Source organism: Podarcis raffonei, chromosome 2 (genome assembly GCF_027172205.1).
Source record: "Podarcis raffonei isolate rPodRaf1 chromosome 2, rPodRaf1.pri, whole genome shotgun sequence".
Lineage (NCBI taxonomy): Eukaryota > Metazoa > Chordata > Lepidosauria > Squamata > Lacertidae > Podarcis > Podarcis raffonei.
The window spans coordinates 70043742-70062940 of NC_070603.1; the positions used below are offsets into that span (position 1 = coordinate 70043742).

Here is a 19199-nt window from a genome sequence, read left to right on the forward strand (position 1 = left end):
CCTTCTGACAGTACCAGTTTAGACAAGATGTTTGTCACAGGGTTTGACCTTGTGTGGCTCTTGGGGTATCATTGCTGGCACATAGTGGGTGAGCAGCTAGGGAGCATGGAGAGGGGCTTTAACCCTCAGCCCTCAACATCCATCACTCTGGTCAGCATCCTGTAAATCCATTCCTCCTTTTTTACAATGGAAGGAGATCTCTTGGGGTACTGATGAGAGCTTTTCTCTCAATGTGCGTGGCTGGTGCTGGGGAAGGGGGAATTCGGATCAGGATCATAGTAGGAGCAAAGGGTGTTAGCTCACCTTCCTGAGACAACACCCCCCTTGTCACCTATTTCCTTCTTTTAAAAAATCAGCCACACAGGTCCAAATGTACTATCTAGCTTAGCCCTAGCCTGGAGGCTATGAAAGCATGCATCGCTGAGGCCACTCTATATATGCCAAGGCTGCTTAACCAGCCTAAGCTGGTAAAAAAAGTGCTCTGTGCCACAGAGGAAACTTGTGCCATTGGTGACAAAATATGGTTCAAGAAGCACCCTGAAACCATAAACCTGTTCCTCCAGAGGGAATGCAACCCCATCAAAAGTGGGATGAATACCACTCCCCTTGGCAGACAAGCCACTCACCAAGAATGACTCGGGTCTTGCCTGCATTGAGCCTCAGTTTCTTGGCCCACATCCAGTCCATGACTGTGCTGAAGAAGCACTTGTTCAGCACTTCCTCAAAGCAGATGGAATTAGATGAATTGGGCTTCCTGCCTCACCTGTCAAAGAGAACTGGAGCTGAGGGTTATCTGCTTATTGATGACTCCTGGTGGCAAATCTCTGGATGACGTCACTCAGTCAGTTCATGTAGATGTTGAAAAGCACAAGGAACAAGACTGAAACCCGTAGCACAAATGCTCAAGCACTACATTCTGACATAAGCTATCCAGGTAGCAGTGGAATCATTGTAAAATTGTGCCTCTAATTCTCAGTCCAGACAGTCTGTCCAGACTGAGAGGTCAAGAAGAATAAACAAGGCAGCACTCCTCCTTTCTCCTGGCATAAGTCATCAGGGTGACTGAAGTAGATCCAGAAAATCAGTTGGCACCAGGTCTGTCTTGAAACTTTTTCTTAAAGAACAATACCAAGTAGCCATTGCATCCCATTAAGCAATGGGATTTCAGACTCCCTGTCGGTTAGAATACTCCTACAATGGGCCTACAAGTTCAGAGAGCCCAGTAAATCTATTCAAATGAAAGCTGGGTCAAATTGCCTTTCGTGCAATTACATGAATTCAGAGATGCATGGAGGGTGGTTGGCTGTGGAAGGCAGGAACATAAAGTACGTGTGACAAAATATTTTGAGGAAAAAGCGGAATGCCTTACATTTTCTTCTGGTGGGTCTTGTGGGAATCTTGCTCCTTGGTTTTTGACTATGTTCAGCGGTCTCACAATAATTAGTATTACAATATATCTATGAGGAGTGCACCTTCCAAAAAAAGCAGCCCCACAAAACCTTAAAATGGCTCTGGTTAACATTAAAAAATGAAAACAAGTGGGTTTTTTTCTCCCCCCCCCAATATATTTGTGTGTGTGTGTGTGTGTGTGTAAATTTTCTGTTTTACAATTTAAAATACTCATTTAAACATCCTTAAAATATCAGTGACTTCCCTTCTATTTCCATGGTTCATTTTGCATATCATAAATCCCTGCATTTACAAAAACTAAACCATTCAGTATTCCATTATTACATCCATCAAAACATTTATACTGTTGAATTTATCTTAATGCTGCCAACATTTTCAAGTGTATACAATTTACCCCCACGTACAGTTCAATAAACATTTTCCAATCTTCTCTAAACGTATGTTCTTGTTTTCTCATTCTATTTGTTAAGTCTGCAAGCTGTGCATATTCTGTCAGCTTAAGTTGCCATTCTTCTTTAGTTGGGACCTTTTCCATTTTTGAGCTAACAAAACACAGGCCGCAGCAAGAGTGTTTTTTTCAAGCAAGACGAGGAAAGGCTGCAGGAAATCCTATATAGTAATTGAACCAAGGGTGCATATTGTTGTTGTTGTTGTTTAGTCGTGTCTGACTCTTCGTGACCCCATGGACCAGAGCACGCCAGGCACTCCTGTCTTCCACTGCCTCCCGCAGTTTGGTCAAACTCATGCTGGTAGCTTCGAGAACACTATCCAACCAAGGGTGCATATACACCATACATTTAAAGCACACAGCTTCCTCCAAAGAATCATGGGAACTGTAGTTTATTCCTCACAGAGCTTCAATTCCCAACACCCTTATCAAACTACAGTTCCCAAGATTCTTTAGGGGATTCCATGTACTTTAAATATGCATTAAATCATGTGTGGTGAAGTCTGCAGCCTTAGATTCCACACCAAGTTTTCTTCCACTGCTGGGCCTACCATTCCTTTGGGTTGGAGCAGGGAGGACCTGAGCAACCTCGTCAGACCATCAAGTCACCCAGATAGAGAAAATTTCCACCCTGAACTGCGTAAGCTAAGATGCTAACCAAAAATACTCAAGCACCTTGTTACATGTTTAAATCTGGTTGGGCAGACAGGCATCTTTTGCCTGGAGCTTCAGGAGTGGACTGGGTCAAGCCAGGGCGACAGCTGGCAGTAGGGGGATTTACCTAGGGTATTACTAAACACCCTGGGTAAATTGAGAAACACAAGCTAATTCTGGAGTCCTAATCCTCTTCCTTCCCCCAGCTGGAGTGAGGCATGTCAGTCACGCAGTGGGGACCCAGCTACCAGCCTAGAGCGCGTCCACGGCTGGCTCTGCAGAGGATGTAGAGAGCCTGACCATGGGTGAAGTGCAAAAGGTGAGTGAATTCTGATCCTGTAACAAATACTGGGGGGGGGGGTTAGTATTCACAGAATGACTCTTTCGGCATCTACTCTCTGGCAGGACTTGCTATCAGTCTGCTCCCCAGAACTGGTTCTACAGACCCACCATGATTACTATCTACACTTAATATCTGCAACATGGGGGCTGCAACAATGTGTTGTGGCTGTTCACTGTTTCAGTCAGCCATGCCTGCCACGGCAATATTCCCTTCTGTTCCTCCGTTGCCTGTTTTTTCCTCCCTGCCCCCCCCCCAAAAGTCAGCCAGAATTCTGTGCCTGCTGCACCATCTGTCCTCACTGGGCTGTTTTGGGGATCTCCATCACCACCACCGAAATATTTCTGGTACTTCTGTAAACCTTGAGGTTCCTGCCGATAATCTCCCTCTTGTTCATGGATGGCACCATTTTGGCTACATGAGCAACAGCACTCAACCTCTCAACACAACGCAAATGGAATGGTAACCAGAAGCTGCAGGATGCAACCCTGGTGCCCATGGTGGAGGCTGGTGGGACCGTTCATGTGTGAGAGGAGCAGGGAAAATGAGGGTGGTCCAAACATGGCTATTCAATAATCTAAGGCCTGTGAAAGTGTGGGGGAGCTGACTGTTATTATGATGACTATTTTATTATTGGGCTGTCTGTCAGTATGCTTTTTATTATGTTTTTATCTATAAAGTATTTTTAATGTTCTACATAGCCTTGATAAAGGATGGTATATAAATTGTTGTTGTTGTGAATGGTATATAAATTGTTTTTGTTTTTGTTTTTTTTGTTCCCCATCCATCTGACTGGGTTGCCTACACATTCTCGAGCAACTTACATAAAAACATAATAAAACATTACATAATAATCATCAACACAAATTGAGAAAGCTGAACTTTGAGATGTTTCTCTGAAGCTGGTAAAAGCTGGTAAAATGGCCCCATTGTCAGCTCTGAAGACTGGTGGGTAAAATCAAGTGACTGTCTAAGGATGAAGGCTCTAAAAACATGGTGGGCCCTCTCTAGGAGGCAGCAGCTAGAATAAAGATCCCAGCCTGTAAATGCTGCTTTTGCTTTTGCCTAGGGCCTTCTCTCCGTCATCCAGAAGCTTAAAGGCTCTGAAGAGCAGGAGTTGCGAATTGTCCTCCTTGGGCTGGACAATGCCGGAAAGACTACTTTGCTCAAGAGCCTGGCATCGGAAGAAGTCAGCACCATTACCCCCACACAGGTAAGCACAGCGGCAAAGGAGATCAGCACTGAGGGATTGGGATGGGTTGTGCGGCAAGGAGGAATTGGATAACCAGTTACATAAAGTCAATGGAGCAGATTGGCAGTCAGGATCCTAACCAACCCCCTGCTGTTACGCTCCTCTCATCCCCACAGTGTGGAGCTCAGACACACCAGCAATAGCACCTTGGCTCTCTCAGAGCAACCCATCCCCTGTGCTGTTCAGGCAAGCCTTGTAGCTAAGACATTGCATTGGGACGAGGGAGGAGGAGTTGCTTTTAAGTTTCTAATATATGGGCATATTTGATGAAGATGTTGCCCATCTTCTGAGTTCTCATCACCAACTGGGCCACATGCAAATTCTGTGTAGCTTGCAGCAGCGCAACGGGGTGGGGATTCTTCAGCATAGGAAGCATGCGGTCCCTGCTATGCCTCTCCCCTATCCAACCTCTTCTGATTCCTTTTGTGAAGGGATTCAACATCAAGAGTGTCCACTCTCATGGCTTCAAGCTCAATGTCTGGGACATAGGAGGGCAGCGGGCGATCCGGGCCTATTGGAAGAAGTACCTGGGCAGCACAGACCTTCTGGTGAGTGTGGGGCTCAGCCCCTAAAACTGCCTTTGTAGAAATTTGACTGCTGGAACCACACAAGTTACCAAATTAAGGCAAGGCTAGCCCTAATATCCAGTGCCCTCCAGACAGCCTTTGCGCTGTACATTCATAACTGCTTATGTTCATCATGGTATTGGGGACAGGGGACGGTTGCACACGATCCCATGTTCAATACTGTTACATCTGCAAAAGTTTTGGGGTGGATATACTGCTTTGTTTCCAATCGATACATGTCCCATTGCTGAAAGCATTTAACTTTTCATGCTACAAATGTTCCAGATTTGGTGTGGTTTTTTGGTCCTACTTTTGTTCCGTTGTAATGCAAACATTCGCCTCCAGGTGGCAATAGTGTGGTAGCACTGAGCAAGCATCACAGAACAACTAATAAAGTGGAATGATGTGTGGATGCTCAAGTATAAATCCACCTCTCATGTGCTATTATTGTATCAATGACATGTTGCACATGCAATGGAACCACCAATCTGGAAGGCTTTAGGCAGTGCCAGCTGATCGGCCTCAGATTGCAGAATTTAGAAGGTATTATCAAAGGACAACTAACTGTTATTTTATTTACTTTATTATTATACTTCTACAGCCGCAATGTGTGGAGGGGGTGGGTAGGGCACCATTTGGATTTCATACCTTAGAAAGCAAGATGTCTTGGGGCTGCCAAAAACCAAAAAGCTTTAGGAGTTGGTAAGAGGAGCTAGGACCAAAGGAATAGTGCTGGGCTGTAGATGATTCCCTTCTTTTCCTCATTTCAGATCTATGTTATTGACAGTGCTGACCAGAAACGCTTTGAGGAGACTGGGCAGGTAGGATAGACAGTTTACCTCCTCCAATCCCATAATTCTACCTATGGCAGGAATTTGGTAATCTGGACTGTGGAGAACTGCACACCTGGGAATGAGTGTTGTGAGGGGTGAAAATATTGTCAAATAATAGCAGAGTCTAGAAGTAGAACCCAGTGTTCAGAATGCTTGCTTGGTGTCTTAACCTCACATCTCCTTCTCCTTACCCCCTTTAGCTTAGCGGGTTCAGAAGGTATGGATCATGGGAGAATCAACTGTACAGTGGTACCTCAGGTTAAGTACTTAATTTGTTCCGGAGGTCCGTACTTAACCTGAAACTGTTCTTAACCTGAAGCACCACTTTAGCTAATGGGGCCTCCTGCTGCCGCTGCGCCGCCGGAGCACGATTTCTGTTCTCATCCTGAAGCAAAGTTCTTAACCTGAAGCACTATTTCTGGGTTAGCGGAGTCTGTAACCTGAAGCGTATGTAACCCGAGGTACCACTGTATTATGACCACCACCCGCCCTGTGCTCATAGCAGTTAACAAGGAACAGCTATGACACATCCCTTGAAGGACAAGACCCTACCCCTCTGGGTTTACCATTCAAAAAAGGAGTTTGTGAAAAAGAGTACATTACAAGTACTAGTTCTAGGTAGAGGTGATGACAATTTGTGCCTGAATGCCACAGCTAGCAATATAACCTCCTCTGGGTGGGTCTTGATGTAACTTTGATTCTGATGAGCCTGTTCAGAATCCACTGCGTTCTCTTTATCTTTGGCAGGAGTTGTCCGAACTAGTGGAAGATGAGAATCTCACGGGTGTCCCATTGTTGGTGTTTGCTAACAAGCAGGATCTAGCAACAGCATCCCCCGCAGCAGAGATTGCTGAAGGGCTCAACCTGCACACGTACCGAGACCGGCCATGGCAAATCCAAGCTTGCTCAGCCTTATCTGGTGAAGGCATTCAGGTATGAAGGGGTGTGTTGTGTCTGTGAGATAACGTGGCACATCGTGAAGTTCTGTAGGGAGTGGGAAAGGGAGGTGCTCATGGCTGGAATCAGAGCCCAGAAAGTGCTGCTAATCACTGTCTCTCTTTTATCTATCTAGGATGGGATGAACTGGATTTGCAGCGAGATCACAAGTCGGAAAAAATGAAAATGCTGAGCGCAGGAATGGATTTTCATATCTACAGAATCCCCAGGGGCCACGGCCTCAGTCTTAGTGGTGCACAAAAGTTCATAGCAGAAGGTACCATCAGGACCTGGCCCAAGATTCAAAGATGAGAAAGGATGTTGAACTGAAATGATTTCCTGAGTTTTCTGAAATATCTGACCTAATAAGTAAATCTCTTCCTGCAAGCATACCGTAATAAGGGATGCAATACTAGATTTTTGAAAATCGTCCTGGAACTATAATTGTGATCATGTCACAAAATGGCGAAAATGAACTTAAAGCAAAAGATCCATATTCTCACTGGACAGATACTGACTATAGACTCTGCAAACAACTTGGTATGATAAGCTCACCTTACTAATGTACTAGATACACCCATTACTTTCAAATAAGCTGTACAAAACGTTTGCACTTGGCCATCACTGGACTCCATGAATGAATTCTACAGCTTCCAGCCTTGCACTTCTATTTACATTCCCTTTTGCATTTACTGATGACAGCAAAAGTTCTCTAAGGCTAAATAGCTTTACAATTTCCTTCATTCCTAACTGGGCCACAAAATCCACAGGAAACAAGCCAGGCACACAGATCTCTAGGGAAAACATTTTTCCCTGTGTTAATACCCTCTCCTGTAGAACTGACCTGGAAGAGCTGCTGCAGAAAAGAATCCCTGAAAATTGTGGGGTGGAACTATGTGTGATTCCTGAGCCTCCTACAAAAGACAGAGAAAAATTAGACTGTCCACTTCTCTGGACTGGAAAACAAAAGCACCACCCTGCCAAAGTTTTATCTACCCATGAAGATCTTTGTAGGGGAAAGCAGGGGCAAAGATTGCACACCCTAAACGTGAATATGCTCCTGCTCATTTAGGAACTCCCATCAGACCCTGTCCAGAGGTGGAGCCATAACAGGGCAATTTTGTTTCAATGAAGTGGCCTGTAGCCTCTAGGCTGGTAATTTCTGAATTGGTGGTTCAAAAGTTGGGTTAACTAGGACATCTTTCTCACTGCTGTATGGGAGTTGTTTGTCTTCAATACCAGGATACACAGATCAAATGAGGGGGCCTCTGGCTGTTTCCACACTAGCCATTTTCTTTGATTGTACATCAAGCAAACTCTGTTTTTATGGTGTTATCACTAGTGCCAACCCATTGCACATCAGGGTTTTCTGTGTTCCATCTTTTTCCATTCCTGGTTTGTAGTGGTATTTTTTTCTCTCAAAATGCAGTTCCTGCACTAATGGAACTACAATATCCCTGAGGTTTCTAAGGGCTACCGTCCATTTAGTCAATAGATTACTCCTTGCTCATTTGAAAATGGCTAGTTGCTCTTGCTCACTCCTGGCCAAGGAATTCCTGGAAGTAAACCACACTAAATTCAATAGGACATATTTCTTTGTAGACGTGATTATGATTGTGTTGTTAGCCCTTAATTAGTCAGTTCTTGTTTCCTGGAAAGGAGCTTTAATTGTTGTCCAAGCAATAGCTCGTTACATTTTACTTTTTTATTCTGCTACGGTAATTGTACCAATAATTAGAAGAAGAAATTGCTGTGGCTTCAAAAAAGGAAATCAATTAAAGCCATTTAAAGGAACGGGAACTAATTAAGGGTCAGTTCTCTGGGCCCCTGCTACTAGAGAACAAGAAGCAACTAATTGGCTATTTTAAGAGAAAGGGGCAGGGAGAAACCTATTCATTAAAGGTACAGTTGCAGGGGAACGTCCCTCTAAGTGAAGATACAATAGGATCTTGCCAGATTTTTATGGACAATATAGCACTATGTCAAGTGCTGTGTGGAACCATAATTTTTATTTCTGCTTCCAGCTGACTGTAGTTAAGTAATGCCTTGTGTAGTTAAGTAAAGTACTAGTGGCAAATCAACTTCTAGCTGAAAAGACAATGAAATGAGGACAGTTCAAAACTAACCAAGGGAAAGGCACATAGATACATACTGTTATGAGTTTGATTGGGGAAGAAGTAGACTGTATGTGAGTTCTTTCTATCTCTTGGATCCAGCAAGTGTTAAAATATAAGCCAAGCTGGCTTCCTTGGCTGAGGTGATAGCCTGGGTGATGGGCCATTAATGGGAAGAAAGGAAAGGGGCTCTGTGTGAGACGGCACATGACTGCCCCCCCCAGCTTGTGGTTAGTTAAAAGGATGAAGCCAGAGTTTAGAGTTGAGTTGCAGTGATGTGAGTTAGAGAGTAAAGCAGCAAGCTGGGAGAAGACAGAGAGACAGAGCAATGTTGGATGTCTGTAAACTCCAAGGCTGTGGCTATGAGAGAAACAAGAACCTTTTGGGATGTTAATGCTGTGAACCCCTCCTTTGTAGGCTAAGGTTGTATATATGTGTAAATAAACTGTATATCCTAAAGGCACCACAGTCTACACTCTGCCTCATTCCCAAAATGAAACACGAACCCTGGGTAAGTGCCTGGAATCCCTGGAATCTCGCAACTCTCGGAGATTTGGGTGGCGTGAAACAATACAACGAAAGAGTCACAGTCACATGTAGCTCAGTGCCAGATGCAAAGTAATGTTGTTTGGATGGTTAGCCAACCTAAGTTGTGAAAAAAGAGCAAACCAAATTAGGAGGACTCAGCCTGTCCTCCAGTTTGCGGATGAAGTCACTTGTATACCTTTGGACCTGGATGCCACATTCAGTTACTGAGAAGATCAGGGGTGCCAACTTGAATAAAAGATTGTGGGGGCCCAGGTAAGCCCCGCCCTGCATAATCGATCACATGACACAGTTCAAAAACACTATTTGAAAGGGAATGCCCATCAACTTTTGGGGTGCCTGCAAGTATTTTATTGTGGGGGCCGAAGCCCCCACGGCCTCTAAGAGTTGGCTCCTTTGGAGACGATTGTGGCTAGATCTAGGATTCTGACAAGATGCGAGCCCCACCACTTGTGGTTTTGACACATATCTTTGAGAAGGAAGTTATCTTGTTTGATAGATGTTAAATGCTTCCTTAAGGGAGAGACACCCCCTCCTACCTTAAAAGGGCCTCTCCTAAAAAAACCAAAACAAAAAATACAGAGAATCCAGTTTAAAGTTGAGCAAAGTGTTAGAGAAGGCACGAGTTATTGAGTGGTAGGGATTCCCAAGACCCTTTTACGGCTTCTCACTGGACTGGGGACCTGGAAGTTGCTTTGGTTGCCCTCGGGAACAGCTGTGCTGGGAAATGAAGCTGCGGGTGGGGCCATCCCTGAGGATTGCCCTGGAGCTCTAAGCAGGCTTTAGAACCACCCACTCCTCAATTCAGTGTTGTTCCCTTACTCAACCAGGAGGGAAGAAGTCGGCCGAGAAACAGCTCACAACCACCTTGCTAGGTAGTCCATTGCTAACAACCACCATATTGCAGATTGGAGGGCGGGTGCTGCTGAGGCTGAGAACCAGCAGGCCACGAAAACCTTGCAGCGTCCGATATTTCCGGGGTGGGGGCAGCAGAGGAGGAGGAGCGACTTTTAACTGACCCGCTCCAACCACTCGCAAGCCGACACGTTGCGCTCTCAGAACCCCGGAATGCGGTAACAGGAGGATACGTTTCACTCTTTACTTTTCCTATCTCTACAGCCGCTGGGGGGGCGGAGTTCCGGCCTACAGAGACCGGAGAGTTTCCGACGTCGATGGTTTCGGTTGCCTTGGTTCCCTTTCCTTTTTACCTCCGGGCGAAGGGTCGACCGGAAGCAGGAAGAAGAAGGGCAGGAGGGAGTAGGATGGTCGTGGGTCGGGGAGGCGGTGGATCCGCGCGGTGCTTGCGGGGGTCGGCGGCCGCCATGGCGCTGCCGCCCCTGCTCTTCCTCCAGCTCCTCCTGGCCGGGTCGGTGCCTCGAGGGGCTGCGGAGCTCACAGACGGCAACAGCGAGCACCTGAAAAGAGAGCACTCGCTCATCAAGCCTTACCAGGGTGCGTGTGGGGTGGGCAGGGGCTGCTGCCCCCCGACTCGCCCGCCCCTTCCTTCTCGCCCGCCTTTCTCGAGCCTTTCTCCATCCTGGCTGCCCCTGGTTAACGTTCAGGTCGAGTTGGGCCAAGGGGAAGACTTGGTTTTGACACTTCAGGAGGTAGAGAGGAAAACCAAAGGGCCGCGGAGACAGTACTATTCGTTTTGCACACATTCTCGAAGGACCCTCATAAATAACCAGGCGGGACCTTTCTGTGCCCAGGAGAGCCCCTTCAGTTTGAAGGCCAGGAGGGGCAGGGCGGGGGTCGATTGGAGGCTGTGGTTTGTGTAATACGCAGATCTTACAGATCCAGAGGAAAGCCCCAGTTGCCTGGTAAATAATATATTATAAATTAATGGAGTCATGTCCAACAAGTTGCCATGAATAATCGGTTTCTGCTGATTATTCATGGCCAAAGAACGGGGAGAACAAGTGAACACAGTTCCCATCATTTTTGTGAGGTGGTGGTTTTGTGCCTAGTCTGTAACTTCTGGTTTCCATGGTATCTTCTTTGTTTTAGGGGTTGGCTCCAGTTCAATGCCCCTCTGGGATTTCCAGGGGAGTACAATGCTGACCAGCCAGTATGTTCGATTGACCCCTGATGAGCGCAGTAAGGAGGGTTCAATCTGGAACCGAGTGGTGAGTGTGTTTCTGCATGGAAAAAGTGGTAGTGGGATGAGACTAGCAGTGATCTTGCCTACTTAACAATACCCAAAGTGTGAATCATTCTCAAAAGTGCTTAGGGCTACTATATTCTGTCTTCTAGCCCTGCTTCCTAAAGGATTGGGAGCTCCATGTCCATTTCAAGATCCATGGAATAGGCAAGAAAAATCTGCACGGAGATGGTTTTGCTCTGTGGTATACTCGGGAGCGCCTTACTGCAGGTACTGAAGTGGGTTGAATAGTCAGGGTGGTATCCCACTGTGATGAATTCTGGGCCCCAAATGCAGTTATGAGTGGATAGTTTCTGAGCTAAATTGCTTAAACTAGCCTAGCATTATAAGGTGCAGCAAGTCCTTCTGAGTTCAGTGATATTTATTCCCATATATATATATATATATATATATATATGAAATTGCAGCCTTATGCCTATTCCCATATATATTTGTGTAGAGGGATGTTTTTAAATGGAGAAACATTCAGTCATGTGAGCTCCTACCTGCGGTCTGTAGTGGCACAGCTCAGACAGGTTTGCCATCTCAGTGAAAACTAGGCCTTCATAGTAAGCTCTTAAGAATGTTGGGTGAGCACTGCTGCATGGTCTTCTGGGAATTCTTAATTACATATCAGCTCATCGTTGCTTGAGAATGTGTGTGCAAATGCTTTATTGTTGTTTCACAACTAGATCTAAATTCTTACATACTTGACATGTTTCTATAGGAGATAATGCATGTGCCATAGTAGAAAAGCTGCTGTTCGAGAAGTAGGAATATAACATCCTAGTTATATTCTTTGTGCAGAATGTTTGAAAATAATACAACCTTTCTTACAATGTTTGCTGGCAACATTCAAGTGCTTCAAACTGTATGGAAATAATGATGCTCTCTACAGATTAATCTGCAGAGTTCTGCCTGGCTGGATTATGTTGTTCAGTGGTGCAAGGATGCAGATCTAGTCACCATACTCTGCTTTGTCCTGCTCAGGCCCTGTCTTTGGCAGCAAAGATAACTTCCATGGACTGGCCATTTTCCTGGACACTTACCCAAATGATGAAGCTACAGAGGTAAGTAATGACACACACTGGCTTTGAGGGTTGCTTGTACTTGCAAGCCAAGCACAGTTGTACCTCGGAAGTCAAACGGAATCCGTTCCAGAAGTCAGTTTGACTTCCAAAACGTTTGGAAACCAAGGCGTAGTTTCCGATTGGCTGCAGGAAGCTCCTGCAGCCAATCAGAAGCTGCGTAGGACGTTTGGGCTCCAAATAACTTTTGCAAACTGGAACATTCACTTCTGGGTTTGCTGCATTCAGGAGCCAAAATGTTTGACTTGCAAGGCGTTTGGATCCAAGGTACAACTTTTTGGGGTTTAATATTAACTAACTGGAATTGTCTCACAGACAAGTGGAGCTTCCATATGCATATATGTTTGCTTCACAAGTATTCAGGGTAAGAGCTACATGCAGAAGATTTAAAACCATGCTACTTTTATTGTGCAGCGTGTGTTTCCATACATCTCTGCCATGGTGAACAATGGATCCCTGACATACGACCATAGCAAAGATGGTCGCTGGACAGAGCTGGCAGGCTGCACAGCTGACATTCGTAATCGGAACCATGACACTTTTTTGGCTATCCGTTACTCCCGGGGACGTCTGACAGTAAGTTGGCTGGGGTACTACGTTGAATGCATTCTTCATGGGTTGCCTTAGGTGGGGAACCTTTTTGCCCCAGTGGGCCAGATTCATATCTTTCCCCCGCAACTCCGTGGGCCAATTATGACAACTCGCCTTTCAATCATTTGGAAGTACCAAGCATCGAGTTTGCAAAATGCTTTGTGCAGTGGTTTTCCAGTGCCTGACAACCACCTTGTTGGGTGTTTCGGAAAAGCTATGCAATGGGAATCAAGAATGCCTGCAAATCAGCATCCAGTAGGTGTTGTTGGGGTAGTCAATGGTCAAGGATGATGAAAGCTGTAGTCCACGACATTTGGAGAGGTCCAGTTTGGGGAAGGTAGCAAGATACAAAATATAGAACCGATTGTCCAGACAATATAGTATGGTATGGTCAATTTCTCTTCCTCAGAATTGAAGCTCTAGTGTGCTTGTAAGGTTTTTTATGTGGTTGGGAGAGTGAAACTTGGATTGTTCTTCGCATCCAAGATGACACTTATTTTGCAGGTGATGACTGATGTGGAGGACAAAAATGAATGGAAAAATTGCTTTGATGTTGCTGGAGTCCGCCTGCCCACTGGTTACTTCTTTGGGGCTTCTGCTGGTACAGGCGATCTATCTGGTAAGGGCTGCTTGCCAATAAGGTGGAATTGGCTCTGTTGCCTAGATCTGGTGTTATAGGTAAAGTAGAGCCATTTTTAGGTAAAGTGAAGACAATACATTTGTACTGTTGAACTGGGTACTAGAGGATCTTAAGTCAACTTCCTGAATTAATAGCTTCTTTATTAAAAAAAAGTCTTCTTTCTCTAAGAGATGGCATTTTAAATAAGCTGTACCACCACACTGCAACTTGATGTCTTTGTTTCCTAGACAATCATGACATCATCTCAATGAAGTTATTTCAGCTGATGGTGGAACATCCACCAGAGGAAGAAAACATTGACTGGACAAAAATTGAGCCTAGTGTCAGCCTTCTCAAGTCACCAAAAGGTGAGTTCTTAGTACTTTTGCTTTGAATGCTCATGAAGCAAACGGGAGATCGCTCCCTCATGTGAGGAAGCATCCCCATATCTCTTCAGGGCATGCTAAATGGTCAGCATTCACTTTCATGGAGCTGCGCTTGACCCTTGATGAGCTTGAAGCGGTAGACTGAAATGAAAATCTTGATCCCTTTTACTAGGGAACACTTAGGAATCCCAGTGCAAGGACAGCTATAATCCTAAACATGCATTCTAGTATTTATGTCCTTCCGAATTCAGTTAAATCCTCTGAGTAAATATTTCTTCATGTGTTATGAACATTTGTAATCTGAAGGTCCCAAGTTGGGATTGTTGTAAAATGTGTTTACTTGGATAGGCATAAAATCTGTATCATGTGGCTGGCTTGAATTTAATTCTGGGTATAATTCTCCAGAAGCTCTCTTCTGCAGCTCAGAATTTTGACAATCTGTAATCCTGTTCCTGCATTCAAACAATGTGTATTTTGTAAAGAAATGTGCTATGGTGCATGTTGGAAGCACAAGAGGTCCAGAGGGTGGCAACATGAGAACAGGCCTTTTCTGCAGTGGCTCCCCTCCTGTGGGATGCTCTCCCCAGGGAGGCTCGCCTGGTGCCTTCTTGAATATATTTAGGACCAGGCAAAAACATTCCTCTTCTCCCAGGCCTTTGGCTAATTAGCCAATCTATGTCCTTTTAAACTGTAGGTGGGGGTTATTGCTTTGTTTGCTAGTTTCTTACGTATTTTTGTGTTTAATATTGTAAACTGTCCTGTGATCCTTAGGTGAATGGAGGTATAGAAATTTAATCAAATAATAAAATAATAATAATAAAAGTTGGAATTGATTAAAAAATACTTTAAAATAGTGTATAGGTATGCATGTGCCATCCATACCCCAGTGATCCCCATCTGCTCCACCACCCAATTGGGGGTGGGGATTCTAAAAGCAGTTACAGTTAAAAACATTATTTCATCATATGGTATCAGAGTTGCCAAGAGCAGTATTCTTCAGTCACTAAATGCCTGGACACACAGGAATGTTTTCAAATTCCTAGTGAATGGTTCACCTCACTAGGGAGCATATTCCACAAATTAGTAGCCACCACTGAAAAGGCCCTGTCATGGGTTAATGCCAACCAGTCTGCCTCTGTGGCTGCACCACTGAGAACGTCATTTTATCACTGTTGTCTGAGCATACTTAGAAGCATTCTTGTGATCAGGAACCTTGATAACGCAGGGTAGCTGATCACAGGGAGATTTCCAAGTACATTCAGCCAAATATGCTTAGAAGCCCCTTTTCAGGCCTTCCTGCTCAATGCAAGACAGCTGAGGGTGGAACAGAGCAATATTTGGAGACAGGAGGCATGCCTTCTCCTCTTTCCCCTACACACTCTGTGCATTCTTGGCAGTGTTAGAAACTCAGATATATAAACTGGGCACCAAATGGCTCCTAATACTAGGGTTACATTCACCAAAATAGAATGCCTCATTGACATTTTGGGGCCAGATGGCTTGAAATTCGTATTTTTCAATACGACATTTCGGTTCTTAAAATTCATTCTCATTGTGCAGATAAAATATAGCAATGCAGGTTGTGTTGTTAGTGTGTGAAAACAGGATCCAAGGATCCTCAGGCATGCACCACCAGATGATGGGAGACGTCAGGCGCCATCCTGGCACCCGGGCATCTTCATTTGGTCACAAGTGGCCAATAACCAGGTGCAAAATGCGCCTGGCTCCTGGCAAATTTCGACTGCTGATTCTTAGGGATTGTATTAACCCAATTCCTGTCTAGCCTGAGAGCGTGATGTGTGTTGTAAAATCTCTCTCTCTCCACTTCTATTTCCCACCTCCTCTCCTTTAGATAACGTGGATGACCCGACAGGAAACTTCCGCAGTGGGCCCTTGACGGGCTGGAAGGTGTTCCTCTTGCTCCTGTGTTCTCTGCTTGGCATCATTGTTTGTGCCGTGGTGGGAGCCGTGGTCTTCCAGAAACGCCAGGAGCGGAACAAGCGATTTTACTAGAGGGGGAAGCAAGCCCACATTCTGGGCATTTGGGAATATTTTTTACAGGGGGGAGGGAGAATTGTATAGACTCTGGCTTCGAAAAGGCTCTTTCAGAGAAATACATGGATTATTTTCATATCTTTTCCCCCCACCTGGCAGCACAAGCCCGACAACATATGTCAGAACAATCAGGAAGGTAGGGGGAGCACCTTTTCTCTCTTTCTGAATACTATTCAGAGCCGTCAGCCCCTCTTTTAACACCTTTTTTAAAAAGGAGGGAAAAGAACTGTGGTTCGAGGTGAGTGTTCCTGCTCTATGGGGCATGACTCTGTATCCCAGCTAGTATGTGCTGGTGTTTCTCTAACAGGGCAATATTTCCAGAGTCCTGCTAACTGCTGGCAGCAATTTTCTTGCCTGGCCCGTAAGCCGCCTTCAAGGTGGATGTTTTGAACTGAATGTATTTTGTAATCTCACTGGCCTTGGTACTTCCTTTTAGTACCAGCTCTTTCTCTACTGCTGAAAGTGAGACTAATTTACACCAAAACAACTGGTGACTATCAAATGTGATCTCTCCCGCCCCCTCCCCCTTTGGTGATGGAACCTGTGATTGCATTGGTCTGAGAGAGTGGGAACTTGATTTTTTCCAGTTACTGTGGAGTATATGCCAAAATTTGGTCACAGACATTCAGGTCCTGCTCTGAATCATCGCATTAAACTTCTGAACTAGGTGGTTCTGGTGGTGGGACCTTGCCATAGCCACATAGCTGCGTGTGGGTCTGCAAGATGATGGGTGAAAGAGAGGGTGTGTGAAATAAAAATGGAAAACTGACCTCAGCTGCTGGTTTGTCTTAATTTTATGGAGTATGAGTGATGTAGCCTTGTGGCTTGGGCTCATGTTGGACTCGGTATGTATCACTTCACACTGCAGGTGGTGAATTATTTTCAGGGAATTATTAAAAATGTAGGTGTGTAAGGAGTTTCTTAACTGCATTTTTAGGTGCAGAAAGATTTGCAATCTTTTTGCTCACTTCTCAACTCAGTAAGTAAGCTAAGTGTTCTTCATGTTTAATAATTGGAAAAGTGAGAGGTTACTTAACATAGATCACTTTCCCTTAAAGAACACGATTAAAATGATTTAAGTACATAAATGATAAAGCGAGGACATGTATATACACCAGTGCTGCCAGCTGCTTATTCCTGTGCTATGGAAGGCTCTTCTGCTGTTGGCCCTACACTCTTGTCAGTGTCTTTTACTACAGCCTGGCAGGTGTTTCTAAAAGAGGAGCTTGTGAAGAGCAGTTTTAAGATAATCCAAGCCTTTAGTTTTATAATCTAAAAGACATGACACACAAGGAAAAAATATGAAAAGGGAGGAGGAAAACACACTCATGCATCAGTTCTTAAAGTTATAGTTCAGCTAAGATGGAAACAGTTTAGGTCAGGCTTCCTTAACCTCGGCCCTCCAGATGTTTTGAGACTACAATTCCGATTATCCCTGAACACTGGTCCTGCTAGCTAGGGATCATGGGAGTTGTAGGCCAAAAACATCTGGAGGGCTGAGGTTGAGGAAGCCTGGTTTAGGTAGTTGACAGTATTGTTGCCATTAGGTAATAGTTTAGGGAAGACCAGATGCAGATGGCTTCTTAGCAGGGCAGATGGAAGGAATATGTTCTTCTCTGAAGCCTGAAAGTATGATAAGTATAATAACAACTTTCCACTGGACAATGATATCTGATTTATGAAAATACTTATATACCTCTGTATCATAAAAATATATAAAAGTGGTTTGTAAAAATATAAAACCAGTCAAATCATAAAAAGTTTAAAGCCAAAAAATTAAAAACAAACAACAGTAGACCATGTTGTGAACTACCCTGATATGTTGTGAATCATCCTGAGATCTATCAGTATAGGGCGGTATGCAAATGTAATTAATAATAATTGTGTGGAGTGTACTCCTAACTGTTTGCATTGGCCTGGCTCAATATAAAAGTTTTCAGCAGATATTTAAAAGCTGGCATAGAAGGAGCCTGCTGACACACTTCTGCCCATCTCTGTGCTTGTTCTTAGAATCATAGAATTGTAGAGTTGGAAAGAGACCCCAAGGGGCATCATAGTCCAACCCCTTGCAATGCAGGAATCTCAGCTAAAGTATCCATGATGGATGCTCATCCAAGCTCTGCTTAAAAAACCAGTGAAGGAGAGTCCATCACCTGCGGTCATCTATACCACTGTCAAACAACTCTTACCACAGAAAGCGCTTCCTAATGTTACATAGTTGGAATTGCCTTCCTTGTAACTTGAATCCATTGGTTCAAGCCCTACATTCCCGAGCAGGAGAAAACAAGTTTGCTCCATCTTCCATGTGACAGCCCTTGATATATTTGAAGGTGGTTGTTGTTTAGACATTTAGTCGTGCCCAACTCTTCATGACCCCATGGACCAGAGCACGCCAGGCACTTACTTCTGTCTTCCACTGCCTCCCGCAGTTTGGTCAAACTCATGCTGGTAGCTTCGAGAACACTATCCAGCCATCTCATCCTCTGTCGTCTCCTTCTCCTTGTGCCCTCAATCTTTCCCAACATCAGGGTCTTTTCCAGGGAGTCTTCTCTTCTCATGAGGTGGCCATGGAGTTTTCTTGGCAGGGATACTGGAGTGGCTTGCCGGTTCCTGCTCCAGGTGGATCACTGTTTGGTCAAAACTCTCCACTGTGACCTGTCCATCTTGGGTGGCCCTGCAAGGCATAGCTCATAGCTTTTCTGAGTTATTCAAGCCCCTTTGCCACGGCAAGGCAGTGATCCATGAAGGGGAGGCAGTGAAGGTAGCTAGTCATATCTCCTCTCGGTTTCCTCTTTACCAGACTAAACATACCCAACTCCCTCCACCATTCCTTATAAGGCTTGCTTTCCAGACCCTTGACCATCTTGCCCACCCTCCTCTGCACATGTTCCAGCTTGTCAACATCCTTTGTAAATTGGGGTGCCCAGAAGTGGACATAGTACTCCAGGTGTGGTCTGACCAAGACAGAAAATCCAGGCCATTCCTGTTATCACACCTTCAGTGCATTTTGAACTGGGTTTATGCACTCCCAATACTTGAGAAACTAGCTCAGGCTTATGCTCTGGCTGCAGCAGTTTCTGTTCCAGAAGTCAGGGAGCGAGCCTGAGGCATATTCTAGGACAGCAGTGTCTAAAGGGGTTTGGAGGTGCTAAGGGAGACGGGATGCCGCTAGCCAGGTGATGCTTTCCAAATGTTGCGCTGGAACCGACATCAGTCCTCTG

General features: G+C 44.9%; 2 protein-coding genes across 2 annotated transcripts; both read left to right on the plus strand.

Annotated features, from left to right (window-relative positions):
- The first annotated feature begins 1655 nt into the window (after positions 1 to 1655).
- Positions 1656 to 9016, plus strand: LOC128408081 (ADP-ribosylation factor-like protein 3). The gene is made up of 6 exons (XM_053377283.1): positions 1656 to 2831; positions 3922 to 4065; positions 4536 to 4652; positions 5441 to 5491; positions 6251 to 6436; positions 6576 to 9016. Exons 1-6 carry the CDS (start codon positions 2814 to 2816, stop codon positions 6621 to 6623), a joined length of 564 nt encoding a protein of 187 aa, XP_053233258.1. The 5' UTR covers positions 1656 to 2813; the 3' UTR covers positions 6624 to 9016.
- A 1240-nt stretch (positions 9017 to 10256) lies between these two features.
- Positions 10257 to 16747, plus strand: LMAN2 (lectin, mannose binding 2). Its single transcript, XM_053377284.1, has 8 exons — positions 10257 to 10551; positions 11107 to 11225; positions 11353 to 11470; positions 12230 to 12309; positions 12742 to 12903; positions 13423 to 13537; positions 13786 to 13905; positions 15776 to 16747. The coding sequence occupies exons 1-8, from the start codon at positions 10272 to 10274 to the stop codon at positions 15934 to 15936; spliced, it is 1155 nt and encodes a 384-aa protein (XP_053233259.1). The 5' UTR covers positions 10257 to 10271; the 3' UTR covers positions 15937 to 16747.
- Positions 16748 to 19199: the final 2452 nt, after the last annotated feature.

Coding starts and splice junctions, on each gene's coding strand:
- LOC128408081 (XM_053377283.1), top strand. Junction 4,653..5,440: donor TGGGCAGCACAGACCTTCTG/GTGAGTGTGGGG, acceptor TCCTCATTTCAG/ATCTATGTTATTGACAGTGC. Junction 5,492..6,250: donor GCTTTGAGGAGACTGGGCAG/GTAGGATAGACA, acceptor TATCTTTGGCAG/GAGTTGTCCGAACTAGTGGA.
- LMAN2 (XM_053377284.1), top strand. CDS start 10,272: ATGGTTTCGGTTGCCTTGGTTCCCTTTCCTTTTTACCTCCGGGCGAAG. Junction 12,310..12,741: donor CAAATGATGAAGCTACAGAG/GTAAGTAATGAC, acceptor TTTATTGTGCAG/CGTGTGTTTCCATACATCTC. Junction 13,538..13,785: donor TGGTACAGGCGATCTATCTG/GTAAGGGCTGCT, acceptor TTTGTTTCCTAG/ACAATCATGACATCATCTCA.